This window comes from Orbicella franksi, chromosome 3 (genome assembly GCF_964199315.1).
Source record: "Orbicella franksi chromosome 3, jaOrbFran1.1, whole genome shotgun sequence".
Taxonomy (NCBI): domain Eukaryota; kingdom Metazoa; phylum Cnidaria; class Anthozoa; order Scleractinia; family Merulinidae; genus Orbicella; species Orbicella franksi.
In genome coordinates, this window is record NC_138147.1 from 19039960 (window position 1) to 19063396 (window position 23437).

At 37.4% G+C, this 23437-nt stretch overlaps 2 protein-coding genes across 2 annotated transcripts in view; one reads left to right on the top strand and one right to left on the bottom strand.

Annotated features, from left to right (window-relative positions):
* Positions 1–23437, top strand: part of LOC145482639 (uncharacterized) — a 93913-nt gene that overhangs the window by 10342 nt on the left and 60134 nt on the right. The gene's annotated exons all lie outside the window — the stretch shown is intronic.
* LOC145482383 (transmembrane protease serine 9-like) lies at positions 530–12677 on the bottom strand. The gene is made up of 13 exons (XM_081461016.1): positions 12621–12677; positions 11742–11939; positions 11071–11277; positions 10536–10847; positions 10072–10161; positions 9558–9656; positions 6328–6420; positions 5383–5580; positions 4949–5155; positions 4161–4475; positions 2492–2578; positions 1350–1445; positions 530–1048 (listed from the first exon to the last, which is right to left on the bottom strand). The coding sequence occupies exons 1-13, from the start codon at positions 12670–12672 to the stop codon at positions 1044–1046; spliced, it is 1959 nt and encodes a 652-aa protein (XP_081317142.1). The 5' UTR covers positions 12673–12677; the 3' UTR covers positions 530–1043.

The window sequence follows — 23437 nt, forward strand, 5'->3', positions numbered from 1 at the left end:
CAGCAGGTAAACCAATATTAGATATTTCAGGCTCTGATTGTGACAGGTCATGAACTACTTCACCTGCAAACTCTTAAACCCGGTAAAACGAAGGCGAGCATGCATCTAGTTGAGTACTCCATCGCACTTGAAAAATTTCGTATCCTCGCGGCAAATGACGAAGTAAATATATTTCTTGTGATATCGAGCGATGCCTTCCGTCCGTCCGCGTGTCCGTCCCTCAATCCAGCTAGCCAGCCCTACAAGCTCTTGTTTCTTTAAGCTTTTTCGCTTTTGTCAAAGGAAAGATGGAAGAGGATGCATGATAGAAAGTAAGCTGTGTTGTAAGCTGTGTTGCTACCTGATTCATTCTCTCCGCTTTAACTTTTTTTTTCCCTCAAGTCTATTTATGACATTTCCAATAACACCGTATGGCTTCAGTGGTACTTCAAGAAATAACTATCTTGAGAATTTATGGAACAATCAAGCGAATCAAATGGCCGGATACTTTTAATAGAATTCTTGCTATTTTTAAAATAGAAATTATATGTGTTTGATGTTTTATTAATTTTATGAAAAATAACAGCCAAATTTGCGCTTTAATTCCGTGTTATGAAGGTCATTTCGAAAAAATATCCGTCAAACATCAAATGACCTAAACTTCAACCGTCAACCGTCAAAACAGCTTATTTTTAACCGTCAACCATCATAGGGACCCGCCTCCGCCCCCTCCCGTTCATCCCTCCATCCTCCCTTTGAGACTCTCATCAATGTAAATGTTTTCCGGGAACTAACATTTACTTGCGTGTTCTATTGTTGCATCTGTCAGTTGAAATCTTCCAATTTCGATAGATGCCCTCAGCTAAGGGCCGCTCAGGTAAGGGTTGGAGGGTAGTACTAAAGGAATGAACAACAAAATCAACGTCAACAACTACAGCAACATGACAACAGATCAAACTTGCAAGTTAAACCCATGTATTTTTCTTTATTAAATCTACCGAAATAAATACTAATCATGATGAATCAGTGGAGTCGGTACTTTTCTCGGATTTGGTAATCCTGATTTAACCTGTGGAAAAAATCATTCATATATAATTATCAGAAGCTTTAAAGTATTTTGCAGTCTAGATATAAACCGCCATACGAATATACGTGTAACTTGGGAATCATTCTCAGTTTTTCTTTATCTTCAGTATATCAGGAATTGATGGGACCAATATCACGGAAAAACGAAAGAAGGAAACTAAGGCAAACCAACGAAGTAAGAAAAGACTATCCTTTGTAAACGAAAACGTGGTTTTCGTATACTTTTTAACATTTGGGTTAAAGGTTTCTTGTGTATTTCTAAAGATAATAATTGCTGTACTTACAACCGCCACATGTCTTTTTGCAAAAACGATACTTGAATGACGGAAGCGAGCAATAATGCTTATTACTGCTGCATGCAATCCAGTCGTCTTTACAATCTGTATAGGGAAAATAATTCGTAGTCCACTATAGTAGAGAATCAAAGATGTTTAGCACAATATGTTTACAAATTCGCACTGATTGGTCTAGAAATTACACACAAGAATTGGTTGCTTGTTCTAATAATAATAATAATATTATTATTATTATTATTATTATCATTATTAGTATTATTAAAAGCAGGGTGCGCTCGCTGGCTGCACTTAGTGTTTCAAATGAATTACATCTTCTTGATGCTGATGTATAGTTACAACGTAAATTCGTTTTGGTAATGAGTTATTTAAAACATGAAATGATAAGTTTCTCCCTTTGGTTTAAAGGAGTGCTTTCATTATGTCCAAGCTGGCAACCAGGTGTTCTGAGCAGAACCAAACAGGTAAATTATAATAATATGTGTGAAATTACAATGCGTGCAAGTATTAGTGAACCTTTTTTTGAAGATCTCTCTATGCCTTCGAGACCCTTCGCCAAGCGTTTTGGGAAAAAAACCGACTTATTTCGAGAACAAATTGGAATCAATCTTTGTTAAGTCAATCGTTGTTTACTCAGCTGGGAGACAATAAGTGCGCTTTAAGCTAGCAATCCCTAATATATAGCAGGATTATTCTATCATCAGGCAAGAATTGTATTATTTACTTCATATTTATTTGTTGATTTGTTTATTTGTTCATGCAGGATTTTGATTTTGTGTAGTTTATTCTTGACTCTTTAATATGCTTTCCTGGAAGACATTAGTTATATTTAGCTACCCTATAAATTCCAGTATCAATGCAATAATTTATCTGTTTATGTTAGACCAAAATTGGTGAATATTATTCTCTGCCTTCTCTTGTTTGTTCGCTAATTTTGATCTCTAAATACCACACTTAAAAGAAATGTCTATTTCTTCTATGGTTGGTTACAAATAATGTTAGATCATAACGTTTTGCTTTACAAAGATGTAAAGCAACGCTGAAAAAATATAGAGTTCGCTTCCAAGCTTCTAAAAGCACACTAGCTAATCTATTTGACTTGATATAGTCCTAATTAACGAAAGCGTACCTACCAGGCGGTGGGGGAGGTGGTGGAGTTTGCGGGGGTGGTTGTGGCGTTTGTGGGGGTGGAGGTGGGTTAGGTCCTCCTCCTCCTTCTCCTGTGGACAAAGCGTAAGCTTGAGTTCAATATGGCTTTAATAATAGCCCTTGTTTGCTATATGAAAAATCAAACATGGCTACAACGTTTTCTGCCTAAAATTACAAATACTCTTCGATTCCTTTGTCTGGTCATTCCCATAATAGCAGTGACACAAAGAAATCAAGACCAGATATTGAATTCTCTAAACCCCCGGTGCCATGTTAGAATTTTGATATATCGAACGTGGACTTTTAACATTAAATTAACAGAAGAGCGCGATAGCTTCTCTATGTTCAGTGCACCCGTGCTTATTATTGCTCTAAGGGAGCTGTATTCTAAATTAAATCCCAGCTACACCAGAAACACAACATTGTGGTACCGTATAGCATTGGGAATTCCTTTTGAATTTCATTCCAAACAAAAGTATTAGAGTTTTGACACTACAGGAAGTTCGAAAACGAAACTGTATCTTCTTATCACCTAGTCTTGCCATGGTACATTGACTGTCGAACAGTGGCACACTGTTATAATATTTACATTGGTTTCTTTTATATTCCATTAAATTTATACTCTTCCAAGTTAAGTTAAGTTAAGTTAATATATTCTACTGTCCAATCTTCAATAGATTAGCTTATAATAAATTGTAATGCTATGTAGGTTCTTTTAATATTTATACTGTAATTACATTACGTGATCTGTCGTGTATGGAAGTGTATGGAGCTTTATTACTCCTTTACAGATTATCCTTATAGCTTCCCTTTATTCATATATTTACAATTTATTTAAGTACGCCAGTGAATTGTTATAAACAAATCCCTCTGCTGTGGGAGTGGCCAACTTTTTCTGATTTTATGTTTTTGTTAATTAAATGAATTTTATAAAATCTAAAAATAAGTGTAATTAGACTGAATTGAATAAGTAAAGAAAAATAACTTTTTTTTTCTTTTTAGGGCTATGTGATCAAAGGCAAGACAGCTGCCCCGCTTTATCTAATTGGTAAAAAACTATTTCATGATTGCATTAAAACAAAACTCTTTTCACTGTCATTTTGAAATGAAACGTTGAACAATGAATTTGTATAGGTAATCATACGGTTTCGAGTTTAATTTGAAATTAATTTGCACGAGTGAGTTTCTCAAAAAGGTGAAATTACACGAGCCGCTTCGGCGAGTGTAATTTCAGCTCTTTGAAAAACTCACGAGTGCAAATTAACTCCAAATTGAACGAGAGAAACCATATGATTACTTATTAATAATATAAACATGAAAAAATTCGCGCGGAGGAAGTACCGGAAGATCTTTCTTGAAGCCATTTTTTCTCATTTGAGAAAACTTTTTTCAAAGTTTCAGCACAAAATTTTCGTCATCATTTTGCGTGATAACATTTTCTTAGAAAAGTTCCTATTTTCTTTCAGTCAATCATAATCCAGAATTTCGATGTGTAATTTGCACTGGTGTTACAGTTTTTGCACTGATGTTACACTTTTTGCACTGGTGTTACACTTGAACTGCACTGCTCTTAGCCAATAAGAATCGAGTAATTTTTTTCATGTGTATTATTAGTTCCATAATTAGCAGCAATCCAGTACTCGAAATACAAACCTATTTTCTCCAGTATCCAAGACTTGTAGCTTGCAATTCGGGTAAACACTGTATAGTGGGTTGTTGGACAATTCCGCTTTCCGAAACTGACGGCACCATGCAGATACCACTTGCCTGCCATCTCACAAACAAGCGGACCACCACTGTCTCCATTGCATCCTCCTGAAGCAGCTGCTTGTCCCGCTCCAGCACACAAATGGGCATTGCTGTCGACTATCCCGTACTTTTCTTTGCATTTTTTGTGCGACACGAGTGGTAGCTGTGCCTGCTGGAGTATGTTTGCCGCTGGTCCTCCGCCTGAAGTGCGTCCCCATCCTAAAGTCATGTTTAATACGTTAGACCTTAAACTTTTAAAAAATACCATCTAAACTAGATTGGGATTATAAATAGGGTTTACTCTAATACTGTAATGATTGTGGTTAGTATGTACCAAAATGCGAACTACTAGGTAGCTTAATCTCTTGGTATAATTGTCAAGACGCGTCTACTTCTAACACTGAATTTACTCTGTAGGGAATTCTCATTCATCTATTTTTGCTCTTGACTGAAATCAAAGTAGTACGAAAGCCAACCTTACTCACGACTAAACAACCTACCCTTTTGTTGTTTGTTTAGTAACTAACATAACACTTTCAGTTGCCTTTCTTACATTTTTTTTTTTTTTTTTTTGCAAAATCACTACGCATTCATTTAATTTTAACACTTCAATACCCACTTTTGCGCTTGCATAATTGCTCTGAATTGGGCTCAGCGGTGCTATTTCGGTTGTATTAAAAGTGAAGTCAAACCTGTTATGTAACACTTGGAATTCAAATCTGCGGCTTGGTCAGGAAGACATACTGTAGTCACTTTGTCACTCAACTGTGCATTTCTCTCTAACTGAAGAACTGCAATGTCGTGCTTAAGGTTCTGCATGGTAAAGCCGCTGTGCTTGTAAAGAGCCTTCAATCGAAACGTCTGTTGCACAGACGTGGTTCCAGTTCGCCTGTGAGCACCTGTAGTAGTTTTTAGAAAGATGAATTATATTCAACTCCACTTGCATTGATGCATTATTTCCAACAGTTCAATATTTATTTTATCTTTCTTTTTGCTTTTATATAGGCTTATACCACTTTTTTTTACTTTAGATTACCACTAGTTTTGTATGTCATAAAACTTCCTAGAGCCATAGTCCTTCATATCGACAGCGGTAAAGTACTACGTATAGTAACGTTTACCGTACCCACAACAACTGTATAACCACTTGGTGATGGATTTCTGTCCACGCAATGCGCTGCAGTCACAACCCAGTCAGACCTTATAAGAGATCCACCACAGATATGTCTACCACGCACACGAAGAGAAATCTGCCACGGCCATGAGTGGGGACTGGCATCAACACCATTTACCACTCGGGCGAAAGGGGGACGCATACCACATCCTACAGGTGTGAATAATAAAGTTGAAAAAACGGCCATGTATCAATTACTAACTTGATTTAAGTTTTTCATTTTTTTAACAAGATTATTTGAAGACTAAAATTAATACTTCTAGACTGCAACACAATGTACGTCATTTAAAAGAAACCACGTGCCCAAAATTGATCCCGTTTTCGCGGAACTGGTCTTCAACCTCTGGAGAATTTATGCTACTTTTGCACGGTGTTTTCTTTCACCTTTGCTGCTTTAAGAATTCGAATTTGCTTATGCTGCGACATGTGGAAGAAAAAGGGCTCCAGTTTGCAAATATCTTTGGATCAGAAATCGACTACACGTAACAAACATGTTAGCTAGGTTCAATCTCCCTGTTCTTAGCAAAGTTTACAATAATTTAACCGCTCCTTTAATTTAAGAACTCTGTACTATCTTTATAGTACTTTGAATACAAAGATTCAAACAAGAACTCTTACGGTACTTGGAGGCAAGTAGATGGTCAAGTGAATGCTCATTAAAGCTCCTCAAAAAGCGAGTAACTGGACGTTTAAAGATTTTAATTAGTCTATAATGCTAAAATTAAGTACGAACAACAACAATTTTATCAAAGCTTTGTTCCACTGCACCCTTGTATAAGTTCTGAACTTTTTCTTTCAAAATCCTAGTAGGAGGGACATTGCTGTTATGGCTATCCATGTTCATGTAAAAGACCTGGACAGTCCAACCGTAAGCGTTTGGTAAATTGCCCTACTTACCTTCGGAAAAGGAAGGTTCCAATATAGCCAGAGCCAAAAGAATGAGGGAGATCATGCTTAAAACAGAGCACCTCTTTCTGTGCACCACACTTACTGAAACATGTATCTTATATCAGTCGCTATTATGGCGCTTTCCTAGCGTCTGTCAAAGTTTACTAAGGCTGATTCTACCGGAGAGAACTGATCAAACAGACCAGCTAGAGGGTGAGTAAATTACTTGTTGAATGAAAAAAATGCAAAGATTAAACGCCCGACGTACTGAATAAAAATTGGACAAGTTTTTGACGGATAGAATCAATATTAGCCTGAATCATTTACTCACAAGAGCCAACTGCGTAAGTCAGGCGTTTGAATATTTGTCTAAAGTCAAGAAAAGGCTTTCAACTAGCAGCAATTCAAACAAAGTTATCAGAATGGCATGGACATTAAAAAATGTTCTTTTGTTTCGTTCGACTTTCAGCGTGAAGCAAAATCTACAAGTTTATCCTGACGCGAAAATAATTTATTCTTGTAAATAATATTATCAGGGACAAATTTTTAATAAAGAATTTACTAAAACAAAAAAGAGAAAACTGGTTCCTCCATGGTGTTATAGATTTTATATTCATTCATTGCGGCGCTTTTTAAACTGTATCAGTTATCACAATTGGGCCTACCCGTCTGAGGATAAACAGTTATCGATAAACAGTTTTTCCATTTGAAGGTGCCGCTGATAATTCCCATTTATCTTTTCGCAACACTGTTTATGCAATAGACCACTCTTTCTATGGGTTTACCGGCGCAATAAACCCCGCGGGGTGTTGGGAGAACACGATAAATTCTTGTAAATCCCGTGCCGTCAGGCGAGTAAGTGATTTATAACCGGAAGCTTAAAGCTTTTTGTGCCGAAGAATTTCTGGTGAGGTCGTGTTTTTCCTTGTAAATTCCATGCATATGTTGAATAAAAAGAAATTCGTTTTATTGATATCTCAGCAAGTGAAAACCGAAACTGTTTATTACATTTGTTATCGCTAGTGATCTGAATTCTCTTGTTCCCGCGTAGATTTGCCAGATCGGGAACCGTGCTTTATCGGTGCAATAGAACGTAGATTTTCCACCTCTATTGACCACTCAGAGCGCCCGTAGCATCTCAGTTATTTTATGAAGAGCAATATACATTATAACATAGCCAGTATAACCACGCTATTATATAGCAGTTCTACAACTGATGAACTATGACAACAATCGGCCCTTATGAGGATCAATAACAACTAGGTTCATTCCCTCCCTTCTGCCCTCCTGTTGCGGCACCTTCTAACCGGTTCCACGAGGTAGTCATCCATGGGTGAGGAACTTTTTGTGATTTCATTTCCTTTTTTGAAAAAAAAAAAAAATAGGCTCACTGTAAGAAATTTTCCAATCTGTTTGATTGTTGTCAGGCGCTATTTTTCACCCAATTTGAGCAAAGGTTTCCGAATAACAAGCTAGGTGTCCAATAACAAAAAATTCGCGTACAGTGCGCGCCATATTTGATTTGCTCTTACAACTGAATACTCCTTCTTTATCAGTATTCCCATAATCTTTGAGAAATGGCCTTTTTTCCAATAAACGTTTGTCATATTGACGATCACGGTTTTTGTGCAGTTAGCAGTCTAGCTATGATCTAAAACTTGTAATTTGTTGGTAACTATATATATTCCTGATCAATTAAACAATTCGGAATCCCATTTTCTTTTACTCTTGTGGTTACAGTCTAAATTTGACTTGTGTCAGTCTGAGTATCATTATATTACTCATTTGAGAGCAAATTGCTGTAAGTTCGTGGACTTGATTTGAGGAGATCTTCCCCAGTTGCAGAAGGTGTCGTTCTCTGAGACATGGCATAGCATAAATTTTAATTGCTCATTTCGCAACGTTATAACATTGGAATCTCCAAACGTTTGGGTTGAATGAACCCTGAAAGAACAGAACTTGCTTTGCATTTCATTCTCACAAAATCGAATGCTTAATTATTCTTCTAAGGGAAAACGTAAATCGCTGACTCCTGGAAATATTCAGTTTAATTAATGCTCTATATTGCTGTCTCTAGATGGACATGAGGATGAGGCTGTTGATGTGACGATTATTTCGGTCTCTAGAGCAAAACGTGTTGGGAAGTCAATCGTAGTTGCCAATTCTAAGCATTAGTTAATAGAGGGGAATGGTTATGAAACCTAACAAAGTGTTTTCTGTATGTTTTTGTGAGCATTTTTGGCCTTGTCCGTGCACACAGCACAACTGTTGTTTACTTCGGACTGAGGAACTAACTAATAGAATCGTTTTGGTTACGTGATTCATGTATAGTGTATGAGCGCAAAACAAAAGATTGTGCACGGTTGTGGACCTTACAAAAAAAATCTTGGCTTGATGTTTGCTGGGCTTCATAGCCATTTCTAAGCGGTCAGCTGCCCTTTGGCATCCACCACTTTTCGACAAGGCGTGCGAACTGTAGTTTGTTTCATCACTTGTAATATTGCTATCAGTCTCATTCATACAAGCAAGCGTTATTTCTGAGCAGTTTTATTACTGTTACTACATCCTATTGAAATCATAACAGAACAAATCCAGTAATGACTAATACATTAAAAACTCAGACTTTTGCCGGGTTCTTGTTCAATCTCAACCTGTGAAGAAATGGAAAAACAGTAATAAGCATCAAGGAACATTTGCATTCTTTAAATACTTTATTTTGATACTGACGATTCATGTCAGTGATATTAGAAAAAATGATGACTAAAGTAGAACTGTCCATAATATTCGCTTTGATTTTAAAAGTAATTCCTATTACAAGGCCAAAAAAATTCAAAAAGCAAAAAACACTAAACGTTTTCGACCCTAGGTCATTTTCAAATAAATTTAAAATAAAAAAAGGCTAAAAAATATTAAAAAATCTTAAAATAAAATTATTCCTAATTATTGCATATAGTTATACATAAAAAACAAAAACTTGGTAAAAAGTTAGAGATCCAGAAAATTGTTTTCACAAATTTTGCACAGTCAGATAACATTATTTATGAAGGTTTAAGGTTAAATTTAATTCTGTTATAATGAATTTTGAGAACAAAGTGACTTCTGATCGGAATACAGTGCATGACGATGTTGCGTATTTCCCTATGGGATACACGTAAATTTTCCATTTACATGAATTTCTCTTTCCTAACTAAGATTTGAGGACCGATTGTCGCTGGTTCCAGTGGTTAAATATTACTTACAGTCTCCGCAGGTTGCTCGGCAAGAATTTTTGACAAATGGCCAACTGCAACGGTGACGATGGTTGTAACAATATTCTTTACCCCAACTGTCTTCACAGCCTGCAATGAGGATGATATCAGTTAGAATGTACATTTTGACTACAGTGGAGTAACGTTAGTACAAGAGAAATTCAGTTTTGCCTTAGTTCACAGTGTTTTTACCCAAAATTGTTCAAATCGTAGCTGTTATTACAGTTGAGTCTGCGTCAAATATTCCTTTGTTTAGGAAGGCATACAAAAGAGGCGAACGGCTAAATACAAAGCAGAATTGACTCCTTTTGCCTCGTTTGTACGACGGTCAAACCGCTGATAACTGTAATAACAGCTATCGTGGTAGGCGTTTGATGCATCTTATTGATTATAAAGTTTAATATAATCGTTTTCAAAACATCATGAACTAGTTTGAGAATGTTATCGCACACTATCATCAAGTAAGAGCGTGAAGCAGTTCGTTAATCAAGGAATCTCTTCTCACCGGGTTTTGGTGGGCGTGGTGATGTCGTAGCCATCGGTGGTCGTGGTTTTTGTGAGGGTAGTGGTGGGTTAGGTCCTTCCCCTCCATCTCCTGCAGGCCGCAGTAATACAATTTTAGTCGCGACTCAAGTAGAAGTAGTCAAAAATACTTAACTCTTTCATCTGAAAGACTCATTATTAAGAATTTTTCTCTACGTATATAATTTGAATATGTATTGTTTGCCACGCCGTCTAGTTAATTTAAGGGTGTGGGATAGCATATATCGTCGGCAGCTAACATTTCTAGAATTAAATTTGGTAGCTATGGATCTTCAAAAGGTAATTCTGCTATAGAAAACGAATGAGTACATTATAATAGTGGTTTATTTTTAAACAAACTATTCCTTAGGACGAATTGGTTGTATCTATACTAAAACAGTTATGTTTTGACTGAGTTGGGGAATACCTAAGTCTTTCAATACCAACCTATTTTCTGCAATATCCATGATATGTAACTTGTTATTCTAGTGAAAACTGTATAATGAGTTGTTGGACAATCCTTCATCCCAAAACTGACAGCACCATGCAGATACCATCTACGTCCCATCTCGCAAACAAGAGGGCCACCACTGTCTCCATTGCATCCCCCTGAAGCACCTGCTCGCCCCTCTCCGGCACACAAGTGAGCGCTCCTGTCAATGGTACGCCAGATCTTTCTACAGTCATTGTGTGACACGAGAGGTAACTTTGCCTGTTGCAGAGTATTTGCAGCTATACCAAAATGGGTACGGCCCCATCCTACGAGAATCAACGGCCAGAAAATTATTAAGACATTGCAAGAACTCAAAATGTTGAACGCAATTTGTCCAAGGAAGTACGCATAGACTATCAAGTAAATGTAACATGATATGGCTGTTTGATAAAGGGAACAAAATCAAAATTTTTTCATTCAATTATTTAGTTTTGGAATATGTAACAGCGGCCCAGTTAAAGGAGAAGCCATTAAAAAGATAAAGTAAACCTGTTATGTAGCACTTTGACTTTAGATCTGCATCTTGCTCTGGTAAACATACTGTAGTCACTTTGTCGCTTAACTGTGCACTGCCCTCTAACTGAAGAACTGCAATATCGTGCTTAAGGTTCTGCATGGTAAAGCCACTGTGCTTGTGAAGAGTCTTCACTCTAAACGTCTGTTGTACATCCGTTATTCCAGTCCGCATATGACTACCTGTAAATTGCCAAATGTCCAGACATTTAAAGTCATTGATGACATGGAGGTACTATTAGTTGTGGGTACAAATGGTGACAAGTGAAATTAAGAAATAATTTCACGCCCGTTTTGTCAACATTTCACTTGCGAAATTGTAAATTAAAGCCGAAATTTCGCGTCAAAATTAAGGAATAATTTGTCACGCATGACATTATAGAGCAGAGGTGTTGATAATGGATCGATTTCAAGGTCTTCTCGTGAGGCAAGAAAAATGTCTGGTTTTGGATACTGAAGAAAACCATTGTCAACAGGACCATAACTAGTAGCAGGCGAACCGAGGCTCTTACCTCGGTCATTCTTCGTTTCTTTTGTTGTTGTTTTTGAAGAGGGAAAGTAAAACACTGCTAGCAGATAAACAGACAAATGAACAAGCAACATTGCCTCAGTTATAATTTTTTTCTTAAAATCGACTAACGTCTTACCCACTACAACTGTGTATCCACTCGGATTTGGGTTTCTGTAAACACAATGTGCTGCAGTCACGATCCAGTCGGGCCTTATCAGTGATCCTCCACAAATATGTCTACCCCGAGCACGGAGGGAAACCTGCCATGGCCAGGAGTGGGGAGTGGCATCTTGTCCATTAATCACTCGGGAGAAGGGAGGACGCACACCACATCCTGTCAGTCGAGGAAAATGCGACATTTTTTTCCCTGTTTAGCCAAGTTTTATTATCGTGCATTTTCACTTTCACATTGACGGATCCAGATGTTATCAGGAAGGAGGAAAGAGGGGGTAAGGATATGAAAATCTGATATTTCTTGTCGTCAGCGACCCACCCTTGCCTTTCTCATCAGTGCAGATATGTCATTGACTTTGGATGGTTATTCCAGAGGAAAACATGCTGACCCTTTTGAGGAAAGCGGGTGTATCGGTACCGTGTACAATGCCGATTGGTTTAAAAACCCTTCAAACTCTTGCTCAGGTTTGTAGTATGTACTTTATACGATTACTTCCTTTCGCGATCACTTTAAAAAGAGCAAGAGATAAAACGTAAATGCCCTTAATTAAGTGAAATTCACTGCCTTCAGATTTAAGTTTTAGCTGACTCAATGTTCATTTTTGCGAGGGGCAGCATTTACTGGGCTTATATTTCACTTTCAGATTAATTATTACTTATCGGCGGTGTTACATTGGTCAACACCTTCTGCATTAATTCTTGTTTGGAGGAAAATGCAAAAATGTAACTGATAAGCTAAACAACCTGGTGTATACCACGAGCTAATAAGAACCATCCCGTCTGTCACATATAAGTTTGAAGACTGGTCCGTCCTGCGAAAACTGTTAAGTTCTGTACCTACCTTCGGAAAAAGGCTCTAAAATAGCCAAGATCACCAGAGTGAGGGCAATCATCTTGAAAATAGATATCCTCTCTTATTCTCGTGTACAATATGGGGTGGATCTTAAATACGTTTTATCACCTGCTGAAAGTTTGCCACAGCTGATTCCGCAATTCCTCAGTTTCTCGCTGACAGGCATTATTGATGTTTGGCCATTATCGCTTCAAACAATTTTGTTTGATTGAAAAATCTGAGATACAGAATAAAAAGGAAGAGTTTTCCCCATTCTTTTGACGTGTGTAAAGACAAACACATGGATTTCAACAATTGTACTACAAAAGATAGCATCTCTTCACCTGGCAAAATCTCGATATTAAAGTCTGGTTTGCAAACACAGACCTTAATCTCCCTAGTGTTACCAAAATAACTGCCTAGTTATTCTCATGTAATGTGACCCAAGCATTTTGAGAATCGTCCTGGATCTTTTTCTCACTGCTGTACTTAACGCGTCTGTAAAAACCTGACAAAATTAGCAACATGACATCATTTTAGGTTTATAAAACAGGCGACTGCAAAATTTGCTGTGTTTGTGTCCATAACTGGACAACCCAAATAAAGCAGCCATTTCCCGATTGAAAGAAGCAAAGAAAATTGGTCCGCAATGCGTACGCGTGTTTAATGCGTTTTCAGCCAACTAAAGCCATAATCAGAGATGAACACTGTAGGGCGGAGTCGTTCATGGAGTAGTGGAACAAATTAGAAGTTTTAAACAGGAAATGTTATTGACAGAAGAAGACTATTTACCGACGGATGTCAAATTAACTTGTACATGAAGTGTCAAGATGGTTTCCTCGAATTACTAAGCCTGTTAGATAAAAGTCAGTAACCGAGAAATCACTGAAAAACCTTGACTTTTTACCAATTCAAAATGTCAGGCAATATCATTTCCATAATGTGGCAAAGTATGAAGAAACACCGAAAAAAAGTATCAATGTTAAGGAGTTTAGGCCAAAATGAGGAATATATCTGACTGTCATTAGATGAGATGTTGCCATGGTAACGGCCTTAATCTAAAAATTGACAACCAAAATGTTAGCCTTATTTCAACAGTACACATACTGGTAATCCCTACGGGTGAAACTTTAAGAGAAATTAACTAAGTTTCCTTTTCTAACTTGCGCTCTATAGGGAGGGTGTTCCTAAATACTCTAGGGAGCCACCTTAACACGGAACCGTTTTCAAAATAGTTGTTTAATGCGCATGTGCATTAAACACAAAAAACGAAAAAGAGCTTGATTTCATTAGCTTTCCAAATTTTCTGAATACGCTTCTCTTTTATCCGTGAAATGGATTTACCTTGCTGCTTTTTCAAGCGCTTTACCGGAACCAAAATCAACGTTCGCAGTTCTAAACATTACGTCAACTTGCTACTTCTAGTTTTAATACATATAAGCTCAGTTTGCATGACTCTCAAAATCAACTTCTTTTCAATTCGGCTGATAGCCGTTTTGTGATGATACAGAAAAAAGAAAAATAATTAAAACAAATAATTAAACAAATGATTAAAATGTCGGTGGTTCCCACGTAATTCTTTGAGTCTTGTCTTGATGCAGAATACAACTGAACTCATTGGCTCATAGTATTACGCCGGGCCTTTCTCACAAAACGGTGGTTTTGAGCGGTGCTCTTAGAGCTTCTCGTTTTCAGTGTCCTTCACTGAGTTGTGCTTTGTCTGTAAAGAATAGTAACACTATTAGGAAGTCGATAATTAGTCGACATATGTTTATTTCTTGCAAACATCTTTACTTTCAATACGTGGTCCGCAAGTTTTCATGCTACACATCCACATATCCACATGAAAGATACACATTGAACAACTGCTTGGAGATCTGTATGCATGTGTATATTGTCGTTTGAAGCGTCTCAATACAGTTTTTCTGGACCATACCAAGTATTTTTAATCAGCTCTTCGCAAGTCATCCCTCAGTCAGGTTGTTTTGAAAATTACACAAGTAATTAGAAATGGACTGAACTTTGGCACAATGCAATCGATGTCTTTCATGGAAACAGTAGAAAATAAATAGAAACAAAGAACCTAACATTTCAGCCAATGATAGTCCTAAGTTTTGACTATGTCCAGAATGGGACGATTTCCTTTGAGGAAATATGAAGAAACTGAGCATTTTCCTAAACATTTAGACCACTTGAAAAAATGAAAATTTCTTGGACCTTTTCAAAAAATTATGTTTGCTAGCATATAACAAACAAACAAACACATTGGGTGAAACATGTTAAATAAGTTACAGAGTAAACAACAACTAAGAGGTAAATAAAATATAGTCCTGTTCTAACGTTATGAATACTTTACCAATAATCTGTCAACGGGCGAATATTTTGTTTATTCGAAATCGTTGTTCAAATTTTTCAAGTAGTGGGTATAAATATGAATATATAACATGCTTTGAAGCTCATCTTTCGCTATTGTCTTATCCTTTCGCTCATTTTCACGGGGAGAGTACAAAACCAAGATTCTCTTTAACAAAATGGCTGACTGATTCGACTAGAAAACTCACGGAAAATTCCTGGTTGGATTTCAAAAGCAATTGGCGGACTATAGTTATTGATTGAGTCTTTTCGAACAATTCACGCAAAAAAATGCGAAGGAAGTAGAACGAAGCCACAATGCGCGCAGTACGTCGAACTCTGAAAAGGCGGAAGAACGTTAAAGTAGTACTATGATCAAATTTTTACCCCTTGATTTTTTGGGTGTATCACGTAGAATTTCATGAAAGAATAAAAATGCTGTTTACCGTTTGCAAATATCTGCATTAGTTATGTCAAGTCTATGAACAGAGCTATCTCAGTCAATTTGCAGCACAGACCATTGAAACTTGGTAGGCTAAAAGTTCTACAGGCAACACACCTACTACTAAGAAAAATTCTGTTTCCACGGGAACTGACTCTTTTCCAGTCCCCACCCACTTGATTTCAATATGTTTGTAATTTTCAGCTCGAAAAACATTAAATGAGGCCACGAACTCGAGCTAACATATTTATGTGCTTGCTTAATCATGCATATGAGGCACCATTAGCAAATATCAAAATGGAACACCAAAGGTGGCCAGAAAAGCCTTTAATATTGGGGAGGTCTGGAACCCAGTAGGTTGCCATGGTAACAAAACTGTTCAGCTCGTAATTGTTTAGCACATTGAGGAGAATATTACTGCAAAGAATCCAACACTTCTGATACAAATTGGCCGAGATATCTTTCTTCATAATATTTGATCAATATTTGGTTGAGTGTATGACGTCATCACTTGGCTAATTTGCATATTTTAAAAACTTGAATATCTCTGGAACGAAAAGAGATATTTGGAAATAGTAAAAAGCATTTTTCTTGTCATGCAGACTGCTTGTTTATGTTTTAAAATGGCTTAGATAGGAAAGATGCGATTTTCGTCATAATACCACTTTAAGAGTTACTACAATATTAAAGACGTCATGCAGAGAAATAAAGAAAGGACCTCAGAGTGACGCCTTACCGAATAGCTGATTTTAATCAGATGGAAAACAGGAAAGTAGAATAGTTCATACCAATGTCATCAACATGTTCCATCCGAAGCTTCTCTTTTCGGAAAAGCTGGTTCGGTTCGAGATAATTTTTCGCTTCTTTGTGGAAATCGAAGTTCCGGTACCCTGGTTAGATCGTGATATGAAAATCGAAAAGAAAATTAATGTCGTTTTCTCACTTCCGGTTGGGTCAGAAACCGCAGGGGATTAGAATCTCGGGACTAGTCAGGCTGTGACGAACCAAAGAAATGTAAACGAAAAAAAGTGAAACACAATAAAAAATATAATAAGGTAACCAAGGTTAAATTTTGGTTCAAAATTGTGAACACTTACGAAAGATGACATTAATTTATTTATTTACGTTGACAAGTTGTTGACATGTAACATTATGAGATAAGTGACTACTGTACACCTTACTTAAGGATAGTTTTGGTACCACGCTAAAGGACTTCGTAACAGTTAATGAATAACTAGCCCCAAAAAAATGGTTTGAGAGGCATGGAATTAACTTCATCATGTCCATAAGCAAGTTTTCCAGGCGAGAAACCTCAGAAAATACGTGTTTTGAGGGTCCTTTTTTCGTGAAAATGGGAAAAAGGTTACTAATATTAACTAATATTTACAATGTTAACTGAATTACAGGAAAAACATTTCACACGATTGCAAATTTTAGAGGCTTACGACAGAGATAATTGTGTCATTTTCCAATCTTGAAAATTCGACAACATTCGGTTGAGACCCAATAGAGATATCGTGTTTGAAACATTGGTAATCTGTCTATTTGGTATTTTTGAGTTTTACTTCTTTCTCCAAACGCCCGAATTAGCCCTGTAAACGGAGAGGGTGAAGGTAGACGCAGGGACGAAGGGGTATATCTAAAAAGGTTTCACATAAATGTTCCATTGAATATCCAAATACACACCGGTTATAGAAATGTTAACCAAGTATAACGGGCGGATAACATGGTAAAGGATACAATGTCCAGGACCATGATGTAACATTTCATAAGTACCCATCTTTTAAGCTTTTCTTTAAAGTATAATTAAAATGTACTGAGCTGAATCTATCTTGTAAGTAATTTCTGTAGATCGTAATGTTTGTATTTTAACAAGATACCAGCGATTTCATCGCATTTCGTAGTTTTTTGTTCCACCAAAAATTAATGATAGGATTAACAGAAGCATTTATCAACGCGAATGACAAGGCCCATGAAAACAAGTAACGATACCGTTGAACAAACAATGATTGAAACCCTTTTAGTAACAATGGAGGAACCAGGCAAATCATTAAAACAACCATTAAAATCATCATGTGGTAAGCTACTTTCTTCTCGCGTTTTAGAATCGTAGCTTGCTGTTGATTTGACACGGCGACATCTTGTACTTCATTCCTGTGGGCGTGGACCGCGTTGAACATTCTCACGTGATTGATGAACGTTGTCAATGCAACAAATGCGCGGACCGTAGCAATTACCAGAAACATCAAAAAAAGGTTTGAAGACAAAATGAGCTCGGTTGTCACTACAAACAGCGTGGCGCTTACTCCAGCTAGCACAGCCTTGATTATTGCATCTGTGACGAAAAAGAAATTAAGAAAGTTATTTAAAACAAACTGAAAGGTATACAAGAAGTAACCCTTTTAAGCTGATAGATTCATTTCGATACCGCGCCCTATCTAATTAATGCTTTGAAGTCTTACCCTATTTTACTTGGGGTGCAACAGAACGTGTGCAAGCTTAATTCGAACTTTTCCAACTAAACACATTTAAACCATGTCGACCACAGTTAAAAAGCATTAAGAATTTAGCATGAATGTTCTTCAATTTTGCTCCCGTGAGTTAACGTGTCCATGGCAACTATGCTATCACTGGTTACACTATGCAGGTTAACACATGCTTTTCAAACCCTTATATATAATTCAATATGGCGCATTTCTTCACCAGTCTAACGTTGGCGAGATATGACGTCATAACTGAACCGGTTTTGCGAAAAAAATAGTTAGTAATTATTCCAGGCTTGTGCAAGCTTGGGAGAATTTTTAAATATCACTCGTGATGTAAATCTGTAAGTGCACTCACTTTATTCAATATATTGACAAGTATTTACAGCAATGCAGTTTTCCATATCTAATTTCAAAGGGCACAAGATGTAACCTCCAGAAAAAAAAAATAGGTTGAGTTAATGGAAAATAATATAACTTTTAAAGAACATGAAAAAAACAAATGTTGAGATAAATCAAAAATGATGTAAAACCACTCTGCTGTTTGAATTTCTTGAAAATTTCACTTTTTTCCGAGATATATAAACAAACGCATCCCGAAAACCGAATAGAAATCGAGGAAATCTAGAATTAACTACGATTTTTTTTCCAAGACGTAAAGAGAAAGTGCGTGTTTCAGTCACATTGGCGACCGCCCACATATGCAAGCTCAAGTCCGCGATGAAATGCAACAAAACAAAGCTTTTATCCAAAGGTATTGGGCCCAACGTTTCGAAAATTGACGTAACCCTCGGAAGTACAAGATAACTCATACCCTCACTGTGGTACAAGGGGTGGGGAATGGACCCCCTCCGGGTTTTCGTTCTGCCAAGGAAGAGCAAAATAAATTAACATTGATTATATATATAGCCCTGGGCTTGCTCTACAAGATGATACCATTTTTGTTAGTTATGACGTCAAATGACGTCATTTGACCCGCCATCTTGGATCCGCCAGATTTTTGGCTAGATCTATATGGAATTTGATGGTTGCCATGGCAACATCAAAAACGATGGACACGCTTATGACATATCGAAATTCCGTTGAGAATGAAGGAACAGCCACTGAAAGTTTTAGACCCTTAGAGTTAATATCTTTTCAAAACTTTGAAAAAACCTTATGGGGTGGGGAGAAGGGTGGCATCCACCCCGCCCCATTAAACGTCCGAGGGTTAAGACACATAAGTCAATGACAAAGGGAGATTCTAAACGTAAACTGACCATTTGAAGAGTATTTAGTCGCATTTGAACAACATATGTCTTTGTATCGCGATCCCACGCGAAGAGACACGAACGGTCGTTTACTCACAATTGTCGCTTCGAATTTCGATACAATTCAGGAAAGTACTCCCATAATTACTTAAGATACCTTCTTAATTGTTTTCCTCCCCAGAGAACATCTTCAGGATCTTTGAAATCGTTTTAATTTTGTTCCATGGGTCCGCCATTTCGAAGTGAAATTACTTAGCTTGATCTCGCAAAATCCTTCACGTAGGCCATATTCAAGTGTCCTACCCCAAAATCGGCTAGTAAACGAGTAACTTTATTCACTTTCTGCACTGCAAAAATGGAGAAATTAAGAAGTAACGCAATTTTCCTATAAATTTGTAACCTGTGGCTCACTGGTGATGCCATAGCAAGAGGGCCGGACAGGAGAATTAACCATACATAACATGTATCTAGGAAGTCCCATCCCTCTTAATTTATACCTTGCAAACCACAGATTAGGTTGAAGCCATAACAGCACAATTATTTTACAATTATGATCCCTTACCTCTGTTGCTTACATTAGCACGATACTGCAAAGGTTTGGACAAGGCACTATAACGATCAAAGCTCATGACTTTAATGTTAACGTAGAACAATAAAGTAGTTATCCTATAATTGCAACGAAACAGTACGGGGAGCATAAGTTGATAATCACACGATATGTGAGCACGATATTCATTAAACGCCACACTATAAGAATTGGCTGCGTGATGACACCTGAGAGACAATCAGCGAAGGCCAGGCTACATAGCAGAATGTTACTAGGCTTATGCAAGGCAGGTGTCTTGACCACCACTACTATGGCGACCAGGTTACCAAGGAAGGCAAAAACACAGCACATTTACAATGGCGAAAACAACATCGTTTATGAAGGCAGCAGTGTCGTTGACAGGAATGACATCTTGTGCAAGTACACCACAAATGCTTCTGTGCGTGACTTCAGTCATTTTGATCCATTAATGTAGATTATACAATAACTCAAGTAGTTCTCGCATTTTGATTGGTTCTCGCCTATGATGTATTAGAGGACAGACGCACGATTGACGTCATCATTTCAAAGTTTTTCCCTCTGTGTTTTGAAATGGCGGAAAGTTTTGAGAATTTAGATAATGTTTTACACGACTGGGCAAGAGATGAAGTACAAAAAAGTCTTGTCGAGGCATTGAACAGGAATGAGAAGCATAGTCTAGCAGGAAGGAGAAAGATAAAGCCGTTTCTTTTTTAGAAAATGACTCAGAAAAAATACTCGAGCAGTCTCAATCGGCAGTCGAGCGAGACTAAACCAAACACAAAGTTAGTCTTGGTAAGCCGAGAACCATTGCTTTATCTCGAATTTAACAAACCCAATAAACAAAATGTTTATGAGATTAATTATTTAGAACACTGAACTTTTCTCAGTCTCAAAATAATTGTTGACACAGTGATTGTCTGGAATAAAACATCAAAATCACTTCTTAAAATCAGTTAAAATAAAGACATAACCTTGCTTTCCCATGCGAATGTTCCAGTCCGTTTCAGGGCGCAACAGCAAGCAAAGTATAGCTCACTACAGCTCACGGCCAACTGTATCGCAGCTAAAAGCTGTCTCCGACACTATTTGAAACTGATTTGAGAATCAAAAACCACAGAGGACACAAATTTCCACCATCACTAACGCTCCTTTCATTCAAAACTCGAATCGAATGGCCTCCAGGTTGACCGCAACCGCAAGTTTTCCGAGCGCAGTTTTTCAACTCCTGCAATGTTCGAGGCAACATCCAAGCTTTTCGGCTCACAGGGCTGTTCTGATGACAAAACCTGACTTGACTTATCCAGCATTTTCTTTAAGATTTGTAGATTTCGCAGTTCAACTCTGCTTTTACTGTAAGTTTTCATTCCACGAGAAGCGACGCTCGAGTCAAGTTTGACAGTGGCGTGATTTTCCTGGACCAATTACAATTCTTTGCTACGCATAGCAACCAATGAGATCGCTTCAATTTGTATAGACAACAGATTACGTCAAATGGCGCCAAAGTGGGCAAAGGGCGGTTTTCGAGTTATGTTGAAAGATTTTGAAATAAGAAATAAGCTCTATCTGTAGTAGTTTGTTTCGTTATTATATAAAACAAATAGATTCCATGTTGCGGTGCGTCTGTTCAGTAATAGATCACAGAAGACGTCAAAATGTGGTAAGAACATCAGTGACACACTCGGCTATCGCCTCGTGTGCCACTTTTTTGTTCTTACCAGATTTTGACGTCATCTGTGATCTATTACTGAACAGACGCACGGCAACATGGAATCTATTTGTTAAAGAGATACATCTCAGGTTTTTACCTGAAATGAAAGACAATGTCCTAATTAAGGCAAAACCTAAGAACTAATACCGAGTCCATCCAACTTTATTGTCAGTCTTTTAGGCATCTCAAGCTTATGGCTCGTTCCTCGGTAAGAACCCCTGAAAGGTTTTAACCTTTTTCCTATAGAAACAATGTTGCGTTTTACCCTAAGAGGACCAATAGTAGATATCAGTAGGAACTTAGTGCCCTTATATCGCTTTAAGGAGGTCATATGTATAATGACGTCATAACCTTGGCAATAGTAAAACCTCAATTGGATGGGAATGGTTGATTCAAACGAGGTTTTAAACACCATTTATTCTTTGCTTCTACTTAAAAAGACTCTCCGTACCCGAAATGGCCATTTTTTTATTCTCTTAACAAGATATCAAGAGACAAAATAAATGTATGTCACGTGACCTGGTTTACTATTTATCTCTTAAACAGCACATCACTGTCAACCATTCCGGCCAGAAATGTTAAAAAAAAATATATCATGCCAATTGCTACAACGTTTCAATTTATATCCGTTATATGATATCTCGCCAACCCATTTTCAGTTTCCTTTTGATCCAATCAAACATTGATAACAGGTTACTTGATCTAACCAATCAACATTTAAAACCACAAATGACTTAAGTTTGTTATGTTTTATATTGTTGCCAAGTTTGAAGGTGCTTTGGTGAATCACTGAAATTTATGGCTCTTGCAGATTTTATCCAAATCAGCCTGTGAGCCATGCCTTTACGTGAGACTGAGATGAAGAAGTTTCCCCTGGGCTAACGGCCCTTTACATTTCTTTTTCACGACTCTAAAAAGCCTTCTGTATTGTAAAGTACGCGAGCGAAAAAGTGAGCCAGGGGTGACCTAGTGTTTTGACGCGAGGACAGATTTACGTTTGTATGAGAAAAGATTCGCATGCAGCGTTTGAAGGAAAGCGATTTTTCGACCCGAAGAAAAGCCTTTCAAAGATGCTTCCGCTTAAATTGTGTTCAAATTAAGCTATACCTGGAACCGATCAATATCATTGAAGTCATTGAAATAAAGTACGTCTTAGCGTATCCTTTTAAATTAGTTCACTTGCTCCTTTTTATACCTTTTTCACTTGTTTTTTCTCATTTTCTTTTGGCATATCATCTTTTCATTTCGCGCTTTTACAATTTGGCTTTTAACGGCTTTAGGCTGGACGCCGAAGGCTCTACTTTCTTTCAAATTTTTAACTAGTAAACGTTTTTCCACAGGATGTTTTTTAATCCTGATTAATCCTCTACCTTTTTAACAAAAAATACAAAGGGCTATGAGCACCTAAAAAACTAATCTGGAAATCTAATTCAGGTTTTTCTAGCCAGCAACTCTTTTCCTGGCTAAGGCCATAGTGATCGAACTTTTATGTCGGAGCTTATGTCGGTAGATTAGATCAAAAGACTACAAACAAAGAGCCTAAATTTTTGCTAATGGGGGATTTTCATCTCACATTGTTATTTATGATCCATTCCCGTTTTTCCGACCAGAGAAAGATTCAGTATAGATTTAAATATAAGCCAAGACTTAAATTTACACAGGTTTTAAGATGTAGCATATATAGCGTTTATCGAGGTAGCATGGTTGCTAAAATAGCTTGTACAGATCAACAAACAACAAGTTTCGCCTTTTTTACTCAGAAGCTTGTCTTCTATTTATTTTCGTTTTAGCCATGCAAACTTGTCACTGTATTGTCTAATTCTATTTTTTAAACAGAGCAACCACTTAAAAGTCTTAAGTTGCAGTATGTCTTTCAATATTAGCGGAGCCCCATACTCATATAGGAAAGAAAAGGAAACCCATGAGTTGATTTTCTCATGGTTATCATGGCTAGCGGTATTGCTTGTGGGCGCGTACGCACGACGGCGACGGCGACGGCGACGGCGACGGCGACGGCGACGAC

What these genes read in the sequence shown, in the direction of transcription:
- LOC145482383 (XM_081461016.1), bottom strand. Translation starts at nt 12,672, where the DNA reads ATGATTGCCCTCACTCTGGTGATCTTGGCTATTTTAGAGCCTTTTTCC. An exon ending in TTCCAAGTGTTACATAACAG is followed by an intron (nt 4,476 to 4,948) that starts GTTTGACTTCAC and finishes ACATGACTTTAG; the next exon opens with GATGGGGACGCACTTCAGGC. An exon ending in TTGGATACTGGAGAAAATAG is followed by an intron (nt 2,579 to 4,160) that starts GTTTGTATTTCG and finishes CTTTGTCCACAG; the next exon opens with GAGAAGGAGGAGGAGGACCT.